At 34.2% G+C, this 17,744-nt stretch overlaps 6 protein-coding genes across 14 annotated transcripts; 4 read left to right on the top strand and 2 right to left on the bottom strand.

Annotated features, from left to right (window-relative positions):
* Positions 1-126: 126 nt before the first annotated feature.
* LOC128878731 (ATP-binding cassette sub-family B member 10, mitochondrial) lies at positions 127-2,769 on the top strand. The gene is made up of 3 exons (XM_054127193.1): positions 127-1,003; positions 1,074-2,182; positions 2,249-2,769. Exons 1-3 carry the CDS (start codon positions 409-411, stop codon positions 2,507-2,509), a joined length of 1,965 nt encoding a protein of 654 aa, XP_053983168.1. The 5' UTR covers positions 127-408; the 3' UTR covers positions 2,510-2,769.
* A 1,464-nt stretch (positions 2,770-4,233) lies between these two features.
* LOC128878733 (serine/threonine-protein phosphatase 4 regulatory subunit 2) lies at positions 4,234-6,565 on the bottom strand. The gene has a single exon (XM_054127194.1). The coding sequence runs from the start codon at positions 6,374-6,376 to the stop codon at positions 4,424-4,426; it is 1,953 nt and encodes a 650-aa protein (XP_053983169.1). The 5' UTR covers positions 6,377-6,565; the 3' UTR covers positions 4,234-4,423.
* A 483-nt stretch (positions 6,566-7,048) lies between these two features.
* LOC128878730 (presequence protease, mitochondrial) lies at positions 7,049-10,947 on the top strand. 2 transcript variants are annotated; one of them, XM_054127191.1, is made up of 2 exons: positions 7,049-7,250; positions 7,667-10,947. In XM_054127191.1, exon 2 carries the CDS (start codon positions 7,688-7,690, stop codon positions 10,796-10,798), a length of 3,111 nt encoding a protein of 1,036 aa, XP_053983166.1. In that variant the 5' UTR covers positions 7,049-7,250; positions 7,667-7,687; the 3' UTR covers positions 10,799-10,947. The 2 variants fall into 2 exon arrangements, with proteins under 2 accessions (XP_053983166.1, XP_053983167.1); XM_054127192.1 differs by lacking the exon at positions 7,049-7,250 and adding an exon at positions 7,355-7,572.
* LOC128878734 (methyltransferase-like protein 25B) lies at positions 7,270-13,041 on the top strand. Its single transcript, XM_054127195.1, has 6 exons — positions 7,270-7,285; positions 10,968-11,174; positions 11,248-11,466; positions 11,546-12,122; positions 12,191-12,361; positions 12,543-13,041. Exons 2-6 carry the CDS (start codon positions 10,968-10,970, stop codon positions 12,788-12,790), a joined length of 1,422 nt encoding a protein of 473 aa, XP_053983170.1. The 5' UTR covers positions 7,270-7,285; the 3' UTR covers positions 12,791-13,041.
* Positions 12,581-14,957, bottom strand: LOC128878736 (mediator of RNA polymerase II transcription subunit 8). Of its 4 annotated transcripts, none has more exons than XR_008457472.1 (7): positions 14,800-14,957; positions 14,449-14,624; positions 13,987-14,232; positions 13,225-13,395; positions 13,043-13,157; positions 12,811-12,939; positions 12,581-12,719 (listed from the first exon to the last, which is right to left on the bottom strand). XR_008457472.1 is itself a non-coding variant. In XM_054127198.1 (7 exons), the coding sequence occupies exons 2-6, from the start codon at positions 14,611-14,613 to the stop codon at positions 12,863-12,865; spliced, it is 774 nt and encodes a 257-aa protein (XP_053983173.1). In that variant the 5' UTR covers positions 14,614-14,624; positions 14,800-14,957; the 3' UTR covers positions 12,635-12,776; position 12,862. The 4 variants fall into 4 exon arrangements, 3 of the variants coding, with proteins under 3 accessions (XP_053983173.1, XP_053983172.1, XP_053983174.1); XM_054127198.1 differs by having other exon boundaries at positions 12,635-12,776; positions 12,862-12,939; XM_054127197.1 differs by lacking the exon at positions 12,581-12,719 and having other exon boundaries at positions 14,713-14,957.
* Positions 14,958-15,344: 387 nt separating this feature from the next.
* LOC128878853 (mediator of RNA polymerase II transcription subunit 29) lies at positions 15,345-16,706 on the top strand. Of its 5 annotated transcripts, none has more exons than XM_054127430.1 (3): positions 15,345-15,362; positions 15,432-15,559; positions 15,828-16,706. In XM_054127430.1, exon 3 carries the CDS (start codon positions 15,835-15,837, stop codon positions 16,405-16,407), a length of 573 nt encoding a protein of 190 aa, XP_053983405.1. In that variant the 5' UTR covers positions 15,345-15,362; positions 15,432-15,559; positions 15,828-15,834; the 3' UTR covers positions 16,408-16,706. The 5 variants fall into 5 exon arrangements, with proteins under 5 accessions (XP_053983405.1, XP_053983408.1, XP_053983407.1 ...); XM_054127432.1 differs by having other exon boundaries at positions 15,351-15,559; positions 15,828-16,399; positions 16,607-16,706; XM_054127433.1 differs by having other exon boundaries at positions 15,350-15,559; positions 15,863-16,706.
* The last annotated feature ends 1,038 nt before the right edge of the window (positions 16,707-17,744 follow it).

Genomic DNA, 17,744 nt, shown 5'->3' with positions numbered 1-17,744 from the left:
TGGCGCCATCTTGTAGAAAAGGTAGGAACTATTTTTACTATAAACTTGGGAGTTTTGCCGCTGATGGCGCCACTGGTAGAAAAAAATCCGCTCGCTGAGCGGCTTAGTGAGCGATGATCTTTCTGAAATTCAGAAGCTGAATACTCCCATTCATATTTACAATTCCTTCACACTCAATTAAAAATGATTTTACTACAAAATTAAGATGAATGACAAAGAAATAATCATTGTTTGATTGTATCGATATGCACGAAAATATTTACATACTGTTTCCAATGGAAAGACATCATTATATTTATTTTCACTTTTAAGGTTGTTCCAACCTCTTCATGTTGTTGATTATGAAATACTATCAGCCCTGATGACTTTTCGTTTTGTGAATTACTTTGTTCATGCTAGCGTTAGAAAATGATACTCCTCCGAAGGTTACCGACGAAAAGTATCATTCTGCAAAAATTAGAACACCATAGACCAGCGATTAATAGCAAGCAGTTATTTTACACATGTTTAACACCATCGATCAGGATCAACGGGAAACCATGTGTATTTTCAGCGTTAAGGTACTGTGGAAGCAATACATTGAAAAAGCAAGTTTTAAGCCCTACCATACGGCCTGCAACAAAAACGAAAAAACCATCAGAATTTAAAAATCTGATTATGCTAGCGGCACCCGAAAAATGGAGATTGTTCGGTGCCGTTATTTTCTTATTGGGTTCATCTGCTGTCACAATGGCAGTACCGTTTTGTTTAGGAAACCTGATTGATATTATTTACACAAGCAGCAAAGAAAACATAACAGAAAATCTCAATCGATTATGCATTATTTTATTCGGAGTGTTCGTCTTTGGGGGTCTATGTAACTTCTTCAGAGTTTATTTGATGACTACTACTGGACATCGAATCACTCAGTCCTTGAGAAAACAATTATACTCCGCTGTTCTGCGGCAAGAAGTAGCAATGTTTGATAAATGTAGTACAGGAGAGCTTGTTGGTAGACTATCAGGTAATATTTTTATTTTTAAAAACATTTGTACACTGGTTATTTCAATGTACTATTACCTTATTAATTTTAGGAGACACACAACTTGTTAGTTCTGCGTTAACTAATAACGTGTCGGATGGGTTACGTTCTGCTGTTATGAGCATTGCCGGAGTATCGATGATGTTCTATGCTTCGCCAAAATTAGCAATACTCGGTCTAGGCGTTGTACCGCCAATTGCCGGTTTAGCCGTAATTTATGGCCGCCATCTAAAGAAAATTTCTATGGACATACAAAACAGCTTAGCAGTACTGAATACAACAGCTCAAGAAAAAATCTGTAACGTGAGGACAGTAAAAGCTTTTGCAAAAGAGCCAAGTGAAGTGAACTATTATAATTCACAATTAGAAGATGTGCTCAAAGTCTGCTATAAGGAAAGTTTGTACAGAGGAATATTTTTTGGATTAACTGGATTCTCAGGAAATGTGATTATTCTCTCTGTTTTGTATTATGGTGGAGTTATGGTTTCTACCTCGTCTATTACAATTGGAAGCTTAAGCGCATTTTTAATGTATGCTGCATACGTGGGAATTTCTTTAAGCGGACTATCCTCGTTTTATAGCGAATTAAACAAAGCGTTAGGTGCGAATGCACGTTTAATTGAATTGGTCGAAAGACAGCCAGCAATACCCATTGAAGGTGGCAAAATCCTGGAAAAAGAACTGTCAGGTGATATTGAATTTCAAAATGTTAGTTTTGCTTACCCTACAAGAGAAAGTATATGGGTTTTGAAAAATTTCAGTCTAAAGATTCCGAAATGCACGGTAGTTGCTATCGTCGGTTCATCGGGTTCTGGAAAATCTACGGTAGCTTCGCTATTGTTGAGATTTTACGATCCCCATTCAGGATCTATACTTTTAGACAATCATAATCTCAGATCTCTTGATCCTACATGGGTCAAATCACAGATCAGCGTTGTATCTCAGGAGCCAATACTCTTTAGCGGTACAATAAGAGAAAATATATTGTATGGAGTTGACGATTCAACGAAATACGATGTAGAAGACGTCGCGAGACGTGCGCACATTTTGGAATTTACAAAAAATATGCCGGATGGTTTGGACACAATGGTTGGAGAAAGAGGCATTACTCTCAGCGGTGGACAAAAACAAAGAGTCGCTATTGCTAGGGCGCTGATAAAGGTAAAAATATTCGTGGAATAATAATCGTACATAAAATAATAACATTTTAAAATCATTTGTGTCTAGGAACCAAAAATCTTAATTCTGGACGAGGCAACGAGTGCGTTAGATGCAGAAAGTGAATATCTTGTACAGGAAGCTATAGAAAAAGCTATTAAAGGACGAACGGTAGTAACCATAGCTCACAGACTCAGTACAATAAAAAATGCTGATAAAATTATAGTTTTAAATCAAGGACAAGTAGCAGAAACTGGAACGTACAAAGAACTTATGGATATAAGCAATGGTTACTTTCATAAATTAGTTCAACATCAAACTTTTGGATAAATTTCGAATTGTAATATGTCACAAAAACAACAAAGTTTGATAGTTACAAGTTTATCGGTGTGTATTTGTATATATTAGTAAAGTGAAAGGTAATTCTTATATCTTTTTAACGATTTTAAAATAAGCAATGTAAAAAAAATACCCAGCAGTAACTAAATAAAACCAATGTACAAAGGTCATTGAAAATCACATAAAAATTGTAATAAATAATTAATAAATTTATTAATTTAATCTCAGAAATACAATATGTTATTCTGTAATCTATCATGCTTTAGTTATTAATAATTCCTCGATACCACATGTCGGTTCTTAAGAAATCTTTAAGTAGTACTATAAAAGTGTACGTTTAAATAACTTTTATAATCGCTAACTTTATTATTCTGTTATCCTTTTCTCACCACCAGGAAATACGTTAGTCGTTGATAACAGATAAATTCGGAATTTAGAATGAAATACATTCAGTGTTCTCATTCATTGTAATAAAATAATTTGTGGGGCACATATAGCACGTATACATGTTGTGATTCGATACGAAAATCACAAAGCTATACACACACATACGTACATGTACATGTATATATATTTTTCACCGATCTAACGATAAGGTGTAAGGCAGGTATTATAAATAATTCCACTTTGGTAATAATTTTTAATGTATTTTCCTATAAAATAATGTACACTGCTATTTTAAGTTATCAATGTATCTTATATCGTCGATCTATGTTGTCTTTAAATTAATATCCCATTACTACAATTACATCTGGGTAATCTACCACTAGACTCGTGTCTGCATAAAAGTATATTCGATCACATGGTAAGAAGCGAATTGTTTGAATTAAATAGCGGATTTTCACATCATTACACGAGCTTGTTTAATACATTTTCCTTTGTGAGAAAGAAAGGGCATTATGATACCTTCGTCATCCAATAAGTATTCAACTGTTATTTCTCTACCAGAAAACATAGCAAGGTATAAATAAAGCAGTAGCATTTGATTCTCTAATTAGAAAACAAAACCGAAACTTTTTATCCTTGTTATGTTATTCATTCTCAATATCGGGAATACGCGTAACAAAAACATTCGTTCATCGATTAAATTACAAATCATAAATCAGAATCTATGCTTTGATCCTGTCTATGCTCGATATAAATGGTAAATTTATAGTTTTCTGTTGTCTTTGTGAAAATTTTTGCCAAACAAGTGTTAAGTTTTCAAAATTGACGAATTTCTTAAATAGTCGAATAATTCGATAATTATTTCGTAACCATTTTAATATCGGCAAGTTGAATATAAAACGCGATCCAAGTCTGAGGTCGTACTCACAATTAGCTATACTTGCCAATTAAAAGTAATTTAATTACAACAGGATGCATGTTTAAAATGCTTCTTTGTTTACATAGCTATCACACATCGTATTTGTAAGGAGCCGCATTAGAATTTCATACGTTCCAGTCGCAAGCCCAACCATACCCTAAATAGAAACTTCCTTTGTATAAATCCGTGGCGTAACTTTTTACAAACTGATTTGAGTTATAACTCATATCATAGTCAAAACTGGTCGTTAGTAGTATAACGTTCGGGGAATAGGCAGTGTTCTGTTTTCTACAAGAGCTTAGAAATTCATTTGAACAAGTCTCTGTACAAGTAAATACAAAAATTTACCTGATTTAATTGCAATTACAAAGTCAATGAAACGGTAAATGATACACGATTATAGAATTCTCTGCAAATATTACGATATTTTCTTAAGTGTCTTATATGTTGAATCGCTTAGGGAAACTCGTACAAATCGTATTCGAATTATATAGAGAATTTTCTTAAATAGAGATGTTTGTTTTTTTGTTGCATATTTTTTTGCATCTTGTTAAAATAAAAATCAAGCGTTTAAAGTAATAGGACTTTCTTACACATTATTAACTTTCAGATATATGCGCTGTTTCTTGTTCCATTGGTTCGTCTTCTTGCTGGAATACCGATAACGTTTCTTCGTCGTCTACATCCATTAATTCTACCGCATTTTGATCCTTTCTATTTGTGACGGTTTCCGTTACCATGTCGTTATCTTCGACTTTCGGCGCAGCAGCGACTACATTATTACCTTGCAATTCCGTTATATCGTTACTATCGGACATTTTATTTTCGCAATCTGGCTGACACACGACTGTAGGAATTTGATTTACGGAATTATCTGATATTTCAACGAACGGAGTAGTAGTTTCTGGTTTCGCGTTGACATCTTCCGCATCTTCTGGTTCTTCGACGGTAGGAATCGAATCAGGTATTACAGACTTTATTACTCTGGTCTCGTCTTCTGTCGCTTCCATTATCGTCAAACCGTCTTTTTCTTGATTATGACTGAAATTTTCCGTCGCGTCATCTTTAGAACATGGTTCTTCTACTATAGGTTTTTGATCTTCTATTAACTCTGTCTTTATACTTTGATCTTTCGAATCTTCTACATTCAAAGACATATTTGCGGATACATCTGCGGACACGGTATTTTCCAAACTTGCATTACCAGAAGATAAAAGCAGAGTATCCGTGGACGTGTCCACGGTATTCGTTAAAGACGTATTTCCTATACTATCGTTATCTAGAGGCAGAGCTTCTTTCTCCTCTGTATTCGTAGCGGATGTCTCGTTAATTATTTGCATATTTTCTACCTCTGTACCTAACTTTGTTCTATCCTCCAGATTTTCAGTAGAAGTATTTATAGGATTTTCAACCACTGGATTATCGGATTCTTTGTTCTCTAACAATACTTTAGAGTCGATGTCCGATTCGCCCGATACATCATTAGCTTTAGTTGGTCCTTCTTGTACGTGAATTGGTATTGCTCCTACTTCTGCCTTTTCGTTAACCTTAGAATTATCTACATAAAATTTCGAAGACTTATTTTCATTCGAGCCAAAGTCTTTTGTCTGGAAGGTAGTTTGCAATTTCCGTGTGGAGTCGGTAGAGTCTCCTTCTTCGTTCTCCAGATCTAAACTAGGCTGAGAACTGGTGTCCTCGTTCATTATAGCTTCCGGAACATCACCTACAATCCCGGAAGCCTCAGGAACTATGGTCGACAAGTTTTGTATGGTGGGACCTATCTGCAAGTCTTGAGTTTGTGGTTGAGATGTCGGATTTGAAACACCAGAAAACTCTGAGGTAGTCGGTATAAAATTAGATCCCACGATATCCACCTTAGGGGAAGTCACTTCAACTTTTTCGTGAGAAGTTTCTTCTGTACTAAATATATTCTTTACTACGGTAGTGGTAGGTATGACAGTGTGTAATAAAGGTGTTTCATTTTCAACTGTGTGTACGCTAATTGTAACGGTAGAAGGACAGTCCTTTTCCCAGTATTCCATTTCTACATCTTGAGGAGGTTGCGTTACGGAAGTATCTTCGTCTACGGATCCGTTGACCATGCTGTCCCCGTTCTCGTTCCTTCTGGCTATCGGTCCTGGTTCTCTGGTAGAAACAACCAAGATGTTCTTCTCTATAGCGCGCATAAATTTGTCCACCCTATTGTATTCTTTACGGGGCGATGTCAATAGTTCGCAAATACGTTGAACGGTGAATGGTGCGTTCGCGAATGACTCCAAACGCTCTAAAAGATTGCTCTTCATAGTGTCGTAATTGAAATGCTCGACGTTTGGACAAGGCGCGAGTTCGAGAGTTGGGCAACTTTCGTAGAAATCGGTCATTACGCGCGTCAGTTTCTCTCTGAAAAGCGTTTTGATCAACGACCATTGGTAAACAGGATCGCCGGTTTTCGCGACCCAACACAGATAGTCTTCCAGTTCTCGAGGTATCTCGCTCGGACGCATTTTCTGAAACTCGTCGAGCGCCTGCAACACCTCCTCCAAATTTTCCATCTTCTCCGCCTGCTACCCCCTCTGCCTCCTTCGTTCACAGAAATAGTATCTGTCGACACTTTTCCGTGAAACTACTTAAACTTGTCGCCGCGAAACTTTGTACGCGTGAAACAACGAAAAACGCAAACACACCGGGTACTAAATGGTACTAAACAGCAACAATGAAGAGGATGGGGGACGAAGCAGGGGTGCCAATCATTCGAAAAATATGTCATCGTGACAGAGTTTGGTTAGCTTCCACGATATTCCTTTGGTTACACGGCTAGAGGGCTCTAGCAGGCTGTAGAGGGCCTCGAATACCGAGTTAGAGAGATCTCAATCATGAAAGTAAGAATTTATGGACTGAGTTATGGTTAGATTTTAGGTTAGAGTGGTGGCGAATTTGCGGTAAAGAACGTAAATGCCTTCTTTGTTTATTCCTACAAAGGCCACCGTTCGCTAAGCCACTCTGTGGGTAAGTGAGCTTACAAATTTTTCGATTCCAAACATAGTGATCGCTCTAAATGGTGCCAGTGGCGCCATCTTATAGAAACTGTAGGAACTATTTTCTCTATAAACTTAGGCGTTTTGGCACCGATGGCGCCACTGGTAGAAAAAAATCCGCTCACAGAGCGGCTTAGTGAGCGGTGACCTTTCTGGATGAACCCATTGCGCCACTATTACTTAGGAAATTTCGTTCCGTCAATTTTGTACAATCTTGACTGCCCTTGAATTATCTTGAATGGTGATCAATGTGGACGAATGAGGCTAGAAACAGCTAGAAAACGTGATACTACATAGAAAGTTCATTAATTTATACGCAACATGAAGAATTAATCTCCTAATGTGTAGCGGCCAACTGCAACGTTTTTTTCAATTACAGCACTGAATAAAGGTTAGACTTAAGAATGAATAAATTCATTTTAACCGGTAAATGTTTATCATTTTTTAATCGAACACAAATAATCTTATGCAGTGTATAATATCTATATAAAGTTTATTAATAAATATCAGGTAAAATAACACTCCTGATTTCGTGAATGTAATACGCGAACTATGAATACTTTATGAATAAATGTCATCCGCCTTATTGTAATGAAAGTCACGTAAATATGTACATAGAGTCTTTTCTTTTAACCTCAAAAAATAAATAATATACGAGTATTTGTTCTGCGAAGTACACATACTATTATTTACGTATTCGGCATTTGATTTTGGTAAGATTTTAGAGTTTCTAAAATTCTTTTATTGTATATTATTTACTTTTGGTTGAATATCGTGATTAGGTTATATGTCTTTGATGTTTTCCAGATACCGGGGTACTACAGAACAATGCTGAGAATATTGAATTTATCTCAGAAGTCCTATTTGCGTCCGTTAGGATTGCAACAATATATTAAGCACTGCAATTTTCATTTGCAAAAGAATGCAACATTTAGAGCTACAAAACATGAAATAAATTTAACTCAAGATGAATTCAATAAATTTCAAAATGGACAAATTATTCATGGCTTTGTAGTAGATGAAATTGCAAAAGTTGATGAACTACATTTGACTGCAGTGCGATTGACTCACTTGAGTAGTGGAGCGCAATATTTGCATTTAGCCAGAGACGATAGTAACAATGTTTTCTCTGTTGGATTTCGGACTACCCCAAAAGATTCTACGGGTTTACCTCACATTTTGGAACATGTTACACTTTGTGGTAGCGAAAAGTTTCCTTGCAGAGATCCATTTTTCAAAATGCTGAGGAGGTCCTTAGCCACTTTTATGAATGCTATGACAGGACCTGATTACACTATATATCCATTTTCTACACAAAACTTAAAAGACTTTAGAAATTTACAGTCTGTATATATGGATTCGGTGTTTAAACCAAATCTTCGAGAACTTGATTTTAAACAAGAGGGCTGGAGGTTAGAACACTCAGATGTTAATGATAGAAATTCACCCATTGTTCTCAAAGGAGTAGTATTTAATGAAATGAAAGGTGTTTTCAATGAAAATCAATCCATACTAGCCGAACGATTACTGAATAGCCTTTTACCTAGTCATACATATGCGGTAATTTCTGGAGGAGATCCTCTTGTTATTCCTAATCTGAGACATACAGATTTGATTAATTTTCATCGAACTTATTACCATCCTTCTAATAGCCGATTCTATTCGTACGGCAATTTTCCTTTGGAAGATCATTTAAAATTTATTAACGATCAATACCTACTTCTAACAGACAAAATTGATACATCTATGTCTGCAGTTCCTTCAGAAAAACGTTGGAATACACCGAGAAAAGAACATATTACGTGTAGACCAGATCCTATGATCGCGGATCCTAATCGACAAGGTAGCATAGGTATTGCCTATTTGTGCAATGATATAATCGATATACAAAAAACTTTTGAAATACATATTCTGTCTCAGCTTCTTTTAAAAGGTCCGAATTCAGCATTTTATAAATCGTTAGTGGAATCAGGTTTGGGAGTTGCTTTTGGTCCAACAACAGGTTTTACCTCTCATTGTAAAGACACGATGTTTGTTGTAAGTTTAGTTGGCGTGAAGGAAGAAAACTTTGAAAAAATAGAACAGATCTTTAATGAAACTGTACAAAAAAGTATCGAACAAGGCTTTGAAAAAGATCATATCGAAGCAGTTTTGCATAGTATTGAACTGCATGTAAAACATCAGTCTTCTAACTTTGGGTTACAATTACTTTTTAATTTAACACCATTATGGAATCACGAAGGAAATCTTATACAGTCGATGAGAATTAACGAAGCAATTAGGAAATTTAGGGAAGAAATGAAGAAAAATCCCAAGTACCTTCAAGAATTAGTCAAAGAATATTTAATGGATAATACTCACAAATTAACGCTAACGATGTTACCATCCGAACAATACGATTACGATAAAATGGTTGCTGAACGTAAATTGTTAGATTTAAAATTACAACAACTTTCCAAAGCTGAATTAGACCAAATTTATGTCGATGGTCAAACTTTACTCCAAGAACAACAGAAAAAAGAAGATGTAAATGTTCTTCCTACTTTGAAAGTGGAAGACATAAAACCAAGCGTAGAACGATATGAGCATACAGATTCAAAAGTTATTGGTGTTCCATTACAAATAGCTGTTGAACCAACAAATAACGTTTGTTACTATCGAGGAATTCTCAATACGCAAGGTTTAAGCGCAGAATTAAAAAGTTTAATACCGCTCTTTAACAATATTATCGCAAGGATGGGTACGAAAAATTATGGTTACAGAAATTTTGATCAGTTAATACGATTAAAAACTGGAGGTTTACATTTTATGAGTCACGTCGTCGAACACAAAAGTAATTTATTGCAGTATGAGGAAGGAATATTAATAGAATCATATTGTTTAGATCATAATGTAACCGATATGTGGAAACTGTGGTCAGAGGTGTTTAATAATATTGAATTGTCGGATATTCAGAGGTTTGAAACGCTTGTTAAATCAAATGCAGCAGATTTGATCAATGGAATTGCGGATTCAGGACATGTATATGCAATGAGCACTGCAGCCAGTTTAGTTTCACCTGTTACTAATTTTAAGGAAAGTTTATCAGGTTTACAATATGTTTCGAGAATGAAAAAAATAGCCCAAATGCACGATTTAAGTTCTATATTAAATCAAATGCATGAGATATCTAAACAAGTTTTGAATAAACAACATTTGCGATCAGCGATAAATTTATCTGGAAGCAATAAAGACAACATATTGGATAGTATTACTGAATTTTACAAGTCGTTGAAAGGCACAACTGGAGATACATATATCTTCACCGATAATCAAGATATCGAAATAGAAGAAAATGGTATTCATTACGTATTACCGTACACAGTAAATTATGCGGCAAAAGCAATTTTAACGGTTCCATACACAGATTCAGATTATGCACCTTTACGAGTACTTTCCAAGTTGATCACATCAGCTTATTTACATCCAGAAATTCGCGAAAAAGGTGGTGCTTATGGCGGTGGTGCGAGGCTATCATCAGATGGAATCTTTACTTTTTACTCTTATAGAGATCCTAATTCTACTCGTACTTTAAATTTGTTTGATAATGCATATGAGTTTTTGTTAAATTATTCATTACCGCAAAGCGATATCGACGAAGCAAAATTGGGAATATTTCAACAACTCGATGCCCCGGTTCCTCCGAGTAATCGTGGAATGGCTAAATTTACGCGTAACTTAACAGACGATGATATTCAAGAACAAAGGGACCAATTAAAAGCTGTAACTAAAGATCAACTTATGTATGTTGCTAAAAAATATTTACAACCTGGTCAAAGCGACATTAGAGTAGGTCGTGCGTTGATAGGACCAGTTAACGATGATTTACTAAATAGGACCTCAGAGAATTGGATAATACAAAATCAAGAAGAACAAACTCAAGCACGAGCAGTCAAATGAAAGTATTCAGCATAATTAAGTTTTCATTTCACATGTAATTAATTTATACAATAAATCTTATAAAAATTACAATTTTGCAAATTATACATACATAATGCCTGAATAAACTGTTCCTGTAATTAAAGAATAAAAGTTAGCGTTATGTTATAGTTGTCTTCTTTTATATTAGATGGCGAGTGTAAATAAATGCGACCAAAATAAGTATTTCCTGGATGCATTAAATTTATTTTTTGAAACACAATGGCTTTATAGCACTCCAGTTACTGATTTATTAGCCAAAAGAATTCTAGATTCATTTCCAAAAGATTGGTTGAATGCTTTGCAAGCTTTAGAAAATCAAGAACTTAACGCTACTGTCGTAAAAAAAGCGATAGAGGTTGGTGAATAAATATAATTACTTTTCATGTAAATTTATTTCAATAAAATACAGGATATTGTTTCATTTTTAGCCACGATGGCCAGAAAGTTTAAAAAATTTTGTTGAAAAATGTAAATATATCGATAGATTACCGCCTATAAATACCGTCTCATCAACAATATTACCGAAAAATTTCCAAATAGGACTCAGTGACAAAAAACAGCATGAAATAGTACATTTAGCACATTTAGTGCATAAACAATGCGCATTACATAAAATTAAAATTATCGTTGATTTTGGTGCAGGTTTGGTGAGAAATACGCATTTATATAAGCGATGTGTCTCTATTTTAACATGTCTGTATACAAACATGCACGTTTTCATTATAGGGATACGTTTGCCAATTATTATACCATTTGTATAATTACAAAGTTCTTGGATTAGAAAAAAATGAAGCAAATGTAAATAAAGCTAGAAACAGACAAGCAAAAATGTATCCTGATTCATTAGCATACGTTAAATACTATTGTTGCGATTTAACGTGTAACTCTGTCGAAATGATAGAGACTATTTTACATAACGAATTTCAAGAAAATTCAGATGTTTGTTTAATTGGCTTGCATGCTTGTGGTGATCTTAGCATACACGCATCGAAAATATTTCTCGATATGAAAGCAGCGCGTATTTTTATTATGATTTCTTGTTGTTACCATAAATTATCGATATCGACAAGTACAAAAATAAATACCGGAAAGCAATACTTTAATAATTTCCCTTTATCTGATCGTCTTAAATCCGCAATTCTGGATGCTAATTTTGACATTGGTGTGTTTTTAAGACAACCGTTTTTACGATTAGCGTGCCAAGAACCAGCGGATAGATGGAATGATATGTCTGTCGAAACTCACAGTCAACATTCATTTTATGTTCTTGCAAGGGCAGTTCTTCAATTATATGCAAATGAAAGTGAGTGCTTGTTTATTTGTTTTTAGTAATAATTTGACATTGATTTATCAGATAAAGAAACATTTCAGATGGTTTCTATCTTAAGAAACGTACTCGTAAAGGAACAAGAAAATCCCAGTGTTTAAATTTCGAAACTTACATTAAAGATTCGTTAAATAGGTATATCTTACGATCACTGAGAAGCGAGGAAAGTGAGGAAAGCGAGGAAAGCGAGGAAAGCGAGGAAAGCGAAGAACAAGGTAATAATATTCTTTATTATTTTAGTTAAATACGTTTTTTAATACGTTTACAATCTATTCTATTAATTTACACAGTATCAAAACACATTTTTTAAACATATACATTATGTACAAGTACATTATAAATTCAATTATAAATCGTTGATAAATAATATTAACATACTAAATTAATATTGTTTAGATGTACAATCCAATCTTGACGTACATGAGAAAAAGATGATAGAATTATGGAAAAATCATTGCGGTAAACTAAAAGTTGTAGAAATGTATACCGCTTTACAACTAATGTTACAAGCACCGGCGGAGTCGTTCATTCTTCAAGATCGATTGTGTTGGATGCATGAACAGGGTTTAGATGCTACAATTATTCCAGTTATGAACAAACAACTATCTCCGCGATCGTATGCAATAGTATCTTGGAAAAAATAATAAAGCTTATAAAATATTACCTTTACAACACATATTTTTGTATGTTTTTATAAATAGACGAATTTATATACTTTATCTGTACGGATGAATTTGCGATGCTGCTTTAATATTAGTTTTTATTGTACTTGGAGCTTTACTCATTTGTCCCACTGTAATTGTACAAGATGTATTTATTATGATTGTAGATATAAATTTTAATTATAAAATACTATTATTAGCATAAAATTAAATAAATTATAATAAATATCTTACGAGATGGATTTCCGAGAGATCCCTGTCCTGGAGATTGTTGACTTCCAGGCCTACCAACCATCATTCCGCTAGGTACGGAATTGACTCCAGACTGAACCATTTGGACAGAATCAGACTATAATAAACAAACTTGAATATACGCGTACTGGAATAAATAAATAAATACATATAATGAAATTTACCTTTAGACCTTTACCCATACCCACAGCTGCTACAAGAGCATGAGTATCAGCTGTACTACTAGTTTGAGCTTGAGTTCCTCTAGATCCAGCTTCGCTTTCCCATTCTTCGCGTGCCTTGTTCGCTATATCCCATATATGACTAATAACTTTTGTGTATTGCGCCACTTGTTTCTGAAAATGATGAAATTCATACATATTTTAGAAAACAAGATATTTGGTGTTCCACTCGCTAAATGGACCGATTACAAAAGTTTGCTTGTATAATGCTGTAAACTATTGAAGGAAAATCATTTTCATTAAATAATAACTATAAGATGTGTATAACCTTATACATATGAACATGTATAAATGTATCTATATAGTTGTATACTTAGTTTTTTAAAATATGCATCGGTATAAAATCTAATAAAAATTCACAAATAAACCATTCAAATATAATTTTTCAATTTCAATTTCAGTCCAAAGCGAATGGAACTAATAGAAGCTGAAAGCTAGCTGATAGTAGCTTACATTGCAGTCCTAGTTGTTGTTTAGTTAGCACATTAACAGAGAAATAGAACATCTTAAGTTATCTTTAAGCTTCTACAATTACACAATACAGACATACAATTGTATCCGTGTCTTAAAATATTTTTGAGAGTGATTTGACTTAAATTTTTAGATGTATTTACATACACTATAAAAAAAGAGAATTTGTAAATAGTATTTCATAGGCAACTTTTATGTATATGTAGAAAATAAATAAAAAATATGTTATCTTACATGTGAAGTTTCATAATTTAAATTTGCAGCTTTTGCTTCAAGCTGTATCATTTTTTGTTCAGCTTGAGGCTCCACTTTAGTGCGTAGATAATCTGGTACTAGGTCATGAGCAAACGTAGAAATTCTGCCTTCAGTTAATCGAAGTAGTTCTTCATCTTTTTCAGGACATAATCGTAATGGTAGAACTGTTAGGTTTCTCAAGTTTGGTGGTTTATCATGACCAAGAATTTTTGAGAGGCTAGTTAACTATAATTTTTTATTTTAATTAAAATTAGTTGTAATTAAACAGATTTATATAAAAAATTTAATTGTATAACTTTACTACATTCAAGAATTTAAAAAAAACATTTATATTTCTTTTGTTACTTGTTTTTTTATTCTTTATCAGTATTTTAAATTAATATAATCTATAATAAATCATAAAAAAATAAAATCTGAAATTTGTCTTGTAATATTACTTACATGTCCTGAAATAAGTGCGAAGTTATCAAGAAAATTAGGCCAATTTAACGTTTCGTATTCGTGTTCCAATTTGAATATCATTGCAGCTATAGCTGTTTTTAAGTCGTTTATTCTCATAATAATAGCCTCCAAGGCAGAATCCAATTGCTTTTCTTCCCGTTGCATTTTCAATTTTACTGGAATATGAGGAAAATATATTAATATTAAACTGTAATAGTTTGTACAAATAAAATAAAAAATTGTGCTAGAGTAATAAACTTATACCAAATATGCATTTATTTGTCTGAGAATAGAATATTCACTATTCTGTGTATACTTTATTGACGAAATTTATGATCGTTATCTACTCACTATTTCATCTGTACAATTAAAATTTAAAAAAGTATTCATTCCAAACTGAAAGGTACTTTAAACTTTGTGAGACCTCACGATTTGTAGTAAATATTCGTGACTTTGTGACCATTTGTGATATTACGCAAAGAATGTTTTCAATGGGTGCATTTAGAAAGGTTTACCGCTCACTAAGCAGCTCTGTGAACGGATTTTGTAGTAGTGGCGCCATCGGTGGGAAAACGCCCAAGTTTGTAGTGGACAAAACTAACAAAAGGGGTCGATAATTACTGCTGTATTAAATAACTATAATATTTATAAAGATGATAAATTTAACATATTAGCTAGTGTAATGTAGTGTTATGAAGCAAGGAATTATATTATTTATGCATTTATGAAAAATAAAGAATATTTGTTTAAAAAATATCGTTGGCGCCATCTTATAGAAACGGTGGAAACTATTTTCACTACAAACTTGGGCGTCTTGCCACCGATGGCGCCACAAATACTAAAACCCGCTCAAAGAGCGGCTTAATGAGCGATGACCTTTTTCGAAGGATATTTCCTGATATTTCCACCACAGGGTAGTTTTACAGAAACTATTCTTATCAGAACCTTTTGGAACCTTTGATGTTCTGTTTCTGTATTTTCAGATTAAGGTGGACTGTAATGAAATTAAACAGTCTTCGTGTGGATGGTACTATAACTAGTCTATGGTTGGAATCAGTTTGAACGTAGTAAAGTATTTTATGTATTCTACAAATATTTTGTAACAAAATAGGTAAAATTCCATGTACATTTGTCGCTTTCTCGTTCATGTCAATGTAAAAAGATATACTGGAACTCATCGAAATAAATTTAACATTAATAAGCGGTGAATTAATAATCTCCATTGAATCGCACTTTAAGGTTACAATTGATCCGTTATAACAGTTTGCGTATTAATGCCATTTCTGCAATTATTAATATTATGTAAACATACAGAATATGTTTATGTGAAATTTATTCTAATATAATAGTATAATTTCTTTTAATTGCAATATAATTAGGGTTGATATGAACATTCCTCCTATTCAACAACCAGGAGCGATCGGGGTAGGACAGATGACTCAGTCTGTAAATCCTCAACTTCCTCAAAACCCGCAGCAAGCACAGCCGCAACAGGTTCAACAACAGCAACAACAACAGCAGCAACAAGCACAGGAAAAACTTGACAATATTTCTAAAGTTAAATCATTGATTGGTCCGTTAAGAGAAACGTTAGCCATAGCCCTTAAAACTGCAGCACATACATTGCATCAAAATAGTTTAGTAGATGTCGGATCTCTTAAGGGTATAGACCAACCCGACCACCGTTTTAATAAAAATATGGAAGAATTTTATTCTATCTGTGATCAAATAGAATTACATTTGAAAACTTCTATAGAGTGTTTATCACAGAATTCCAGTGCTGTACGCTACCTACCAGTATCCGTCATACCAACACGTACAGATACCGTGGGTGTGCAAGAAGGACCTGCTTTGACCTATCCTCAATTTTTAATGACCGTCAGAGCACAAGTTGCATATGCTAGAGAAGTTCACGATACATTAATTTCTGCAGCGCACACAATAGCATCTGGTGAATAATTTATTTTTTTTTTACAAACGAATGAATTATTTTATAATATATAATTTGTAATCTACGAGATATAAGTCTTCCTCGTTGTGTACATTACTACAGTAACGTCCGGAATACGCGAATACATAATTTTATTAAATAATTTGTATTAATAATTGCTTATGTTATATTATGTTATGTTAAAATCAGTTTTTTATTTTATTCTAGGATAATGTTAAAATGGAGAATACATTAAAAAAAAAATAATTTATAAAGTTAAAGAATCTTTGTATATAAGACTGTAAGAATACATTTACAAATTTTTGTAGTTATATTGTATCACTCTTCCTCCTTGTGTAAATTACAATAATGAAACGATATACAGGGTAATTCTTACAAGGTGACCGACGCGATTTCTGTAAAATTTGAAGTCGTATTGAAAAATTATTCAGACAAAAAGTAACCAGTTTTAAGGGAGAAAAAAGATGCCAAGGGTCACTTCGCGGGCTACCTTTTTTTGTTTTAAAATGGAGTTTTAATACCTGTACTCGTTACTATGGTTAATTCCGTAAAGTTTAAAGATTCGTTCAACAAAATTTATAGTATGTTGTATTTACACCGAGTTATAAATATTAAAGTGTGATTTACATCGAGATCATACGAACGACGTTGAACGGGCATTCACCAGGATCGAGAGCAGCATCCTAATCGATGCTCTAACTAACATAAGCATAAACGATAGCCCGGCGTAACGTAACTGTAACAAACTCCCATCCTTTTACCCACGCAACGTTGAAATTTTGATTTAGAGGTTTCGGATTTTCGAGGAGTCGAGATAATTTGATACGTTCCAAAACTAGTACCAGGAAAATTCTGCGACAACGTTGCCAGCTTCGCGATCAGGTTGCGTTCAACGAAACTGCAACGTGCATCGGTCGATCTAAACGTAAACAAAGGTTGACGAAAGCACGGAAAGCTCGTACGCGGTGCAAGAAATAGCGGCCCTACACAGAGAGCCGCTTATCAGCCTTATGTTTTAGCAGGCACGTAGAAATAGGAAGGACATACCGGTAAAAGAGAAGAGGGGGAGGAGAGGCGTGCAGGAAGCGCTACTGTCAGTTGGATTGGTGTTTTGTCGCGGCGCGCCGAGTGATCATTTGAAAAGGAAGGACCACCTCTGTTCACCATATTTGGCAAACTTTCCCTAATATGGTAACGTCTACTTCTAAATATGGCAGCCGGGGACGCCCTCTCGTCGATTCCTGTACCACTCCGCGTCATCTTTTCGCCGTGAATTTCGGAATATCGAAGTCGCTCGAAAGCCGTTCGTCGTCGAATCGTGGACCACTGGGAGACCCTCGATTTT

Source organism: Hylaeus volcanicus, chromosome 6, assembly GCF_026283585.1.
Source record: "Hylaeus volcanicus isolate JK05 chromosome 6, UHH_iyHylVolc1.0_haploid, whole genome shotgun sequence".
In the NCBI taxonomy this organism is placed as follows: Eukaryota; Metazoa; Arthropoda; class Insecta; order Hymenoptera; family Colletidae; genus Hylaeus; species Hylaeus volcanicus.
Note: the sequence above shows the minus strand (reverse complement) of the source record. Positions and strands in the feature narration are given on the sequence as shown.

What these genes read in the sequence shown, in the direction of transcription:
- LOC128878731 (XM_054127193.1), top strand. Translation starts at nt 409, where the DNA reads ATGATACTCCTCCGAAGGTTACCGACGAAAAGTATCATTCTGCAAAAA. An exon ending in GCTTGTTGGTAGACTATCAG is followed by an intron (nt 1,004 to 1,073) that starts GTAATATTTTTA and finishes TATTAATTTTAG; the next exon opens with GAGACACACAACTTGTTAGT. An exon ending in TTGCTAGGGCGCTGATAAAG is followed by an intron (nt 2,183 to 2,248) that starts GTAAAAATATTC and finishes ATTTGTGTCTAG; the next exon opens with GAACCAAAAATCTTAATTCT.
- LOC128878733 (XM_054127194.1), bottom strand. Translation starts at nt 6,376, where the DNA reads ATGGAAAATTTGGAGGAGGTGTTGCAGGCGCTCGACGAGTTTCAGAAA.
- LOC128878730 (XM_054127191.1), top strand. Translation starts at nt 7,688, where the DNA reads ATGCTGAGAATATTGAATTTATCTCAGAAGTCCTATTTGCGTCCGTTA.
- LOC128878734 (XM_054127195.1), top strand. Translation starts at nt 10,968, where the DNA reads ATGGCGAGTGTAAATAAATGCGACCAAAATAAGTATTTCCTGGATGCA. An exon ending in TTGATTTTGGTGCAGGTTTG is followed by an intron (nt 11,467 to 11,545) that starts GTGAGAAATACG and finishes TTTTCATTATAG; the next exon opens with GGATACGTTTGCCAATTATT. An exon ending in TCAATTATATGCAAATGAAA is followed by an intron (nt 12,123 to 12,190) that starts GTGAGTGCTTGT and finishes GAAACATTTCAG; the next exon opens with ATGGTTTCTATCTTAAGAAA.
- LOC128878736 (XM_054127198.1), bottom strand. Translation starts at nt 14,613, where the DNA reads ATGCAACGGGAAGAAAAGCAATTGGATTCTGCCTTGGAGGCTATTATT. An exon ending in TAAATTATGAAACTTCACAT is followed by an intron (nt 13,396 to 13,986) that starts GTAAGATAACAT and finishes CATCATTTTCAG; the next exon opens with AAACAAGTGGCGCAATACAC. An exon ending in GTATGGGTAAAGGTCTAAAG is followed by an intron (nt 13,158 to 13,224) that starts GTAAATTTCATT and finishes TGTTTATTATAG; the next exon opens with TCTGATTCTGTCCAAATGGT.
- LOC128878853 (XM_054127430.1), top strand. Translation starts at nt 15,835, where the DNA reads ATGAACATTCCTCCTATTCAACAACCAGGAGCGATCGGGGTAGGACAG.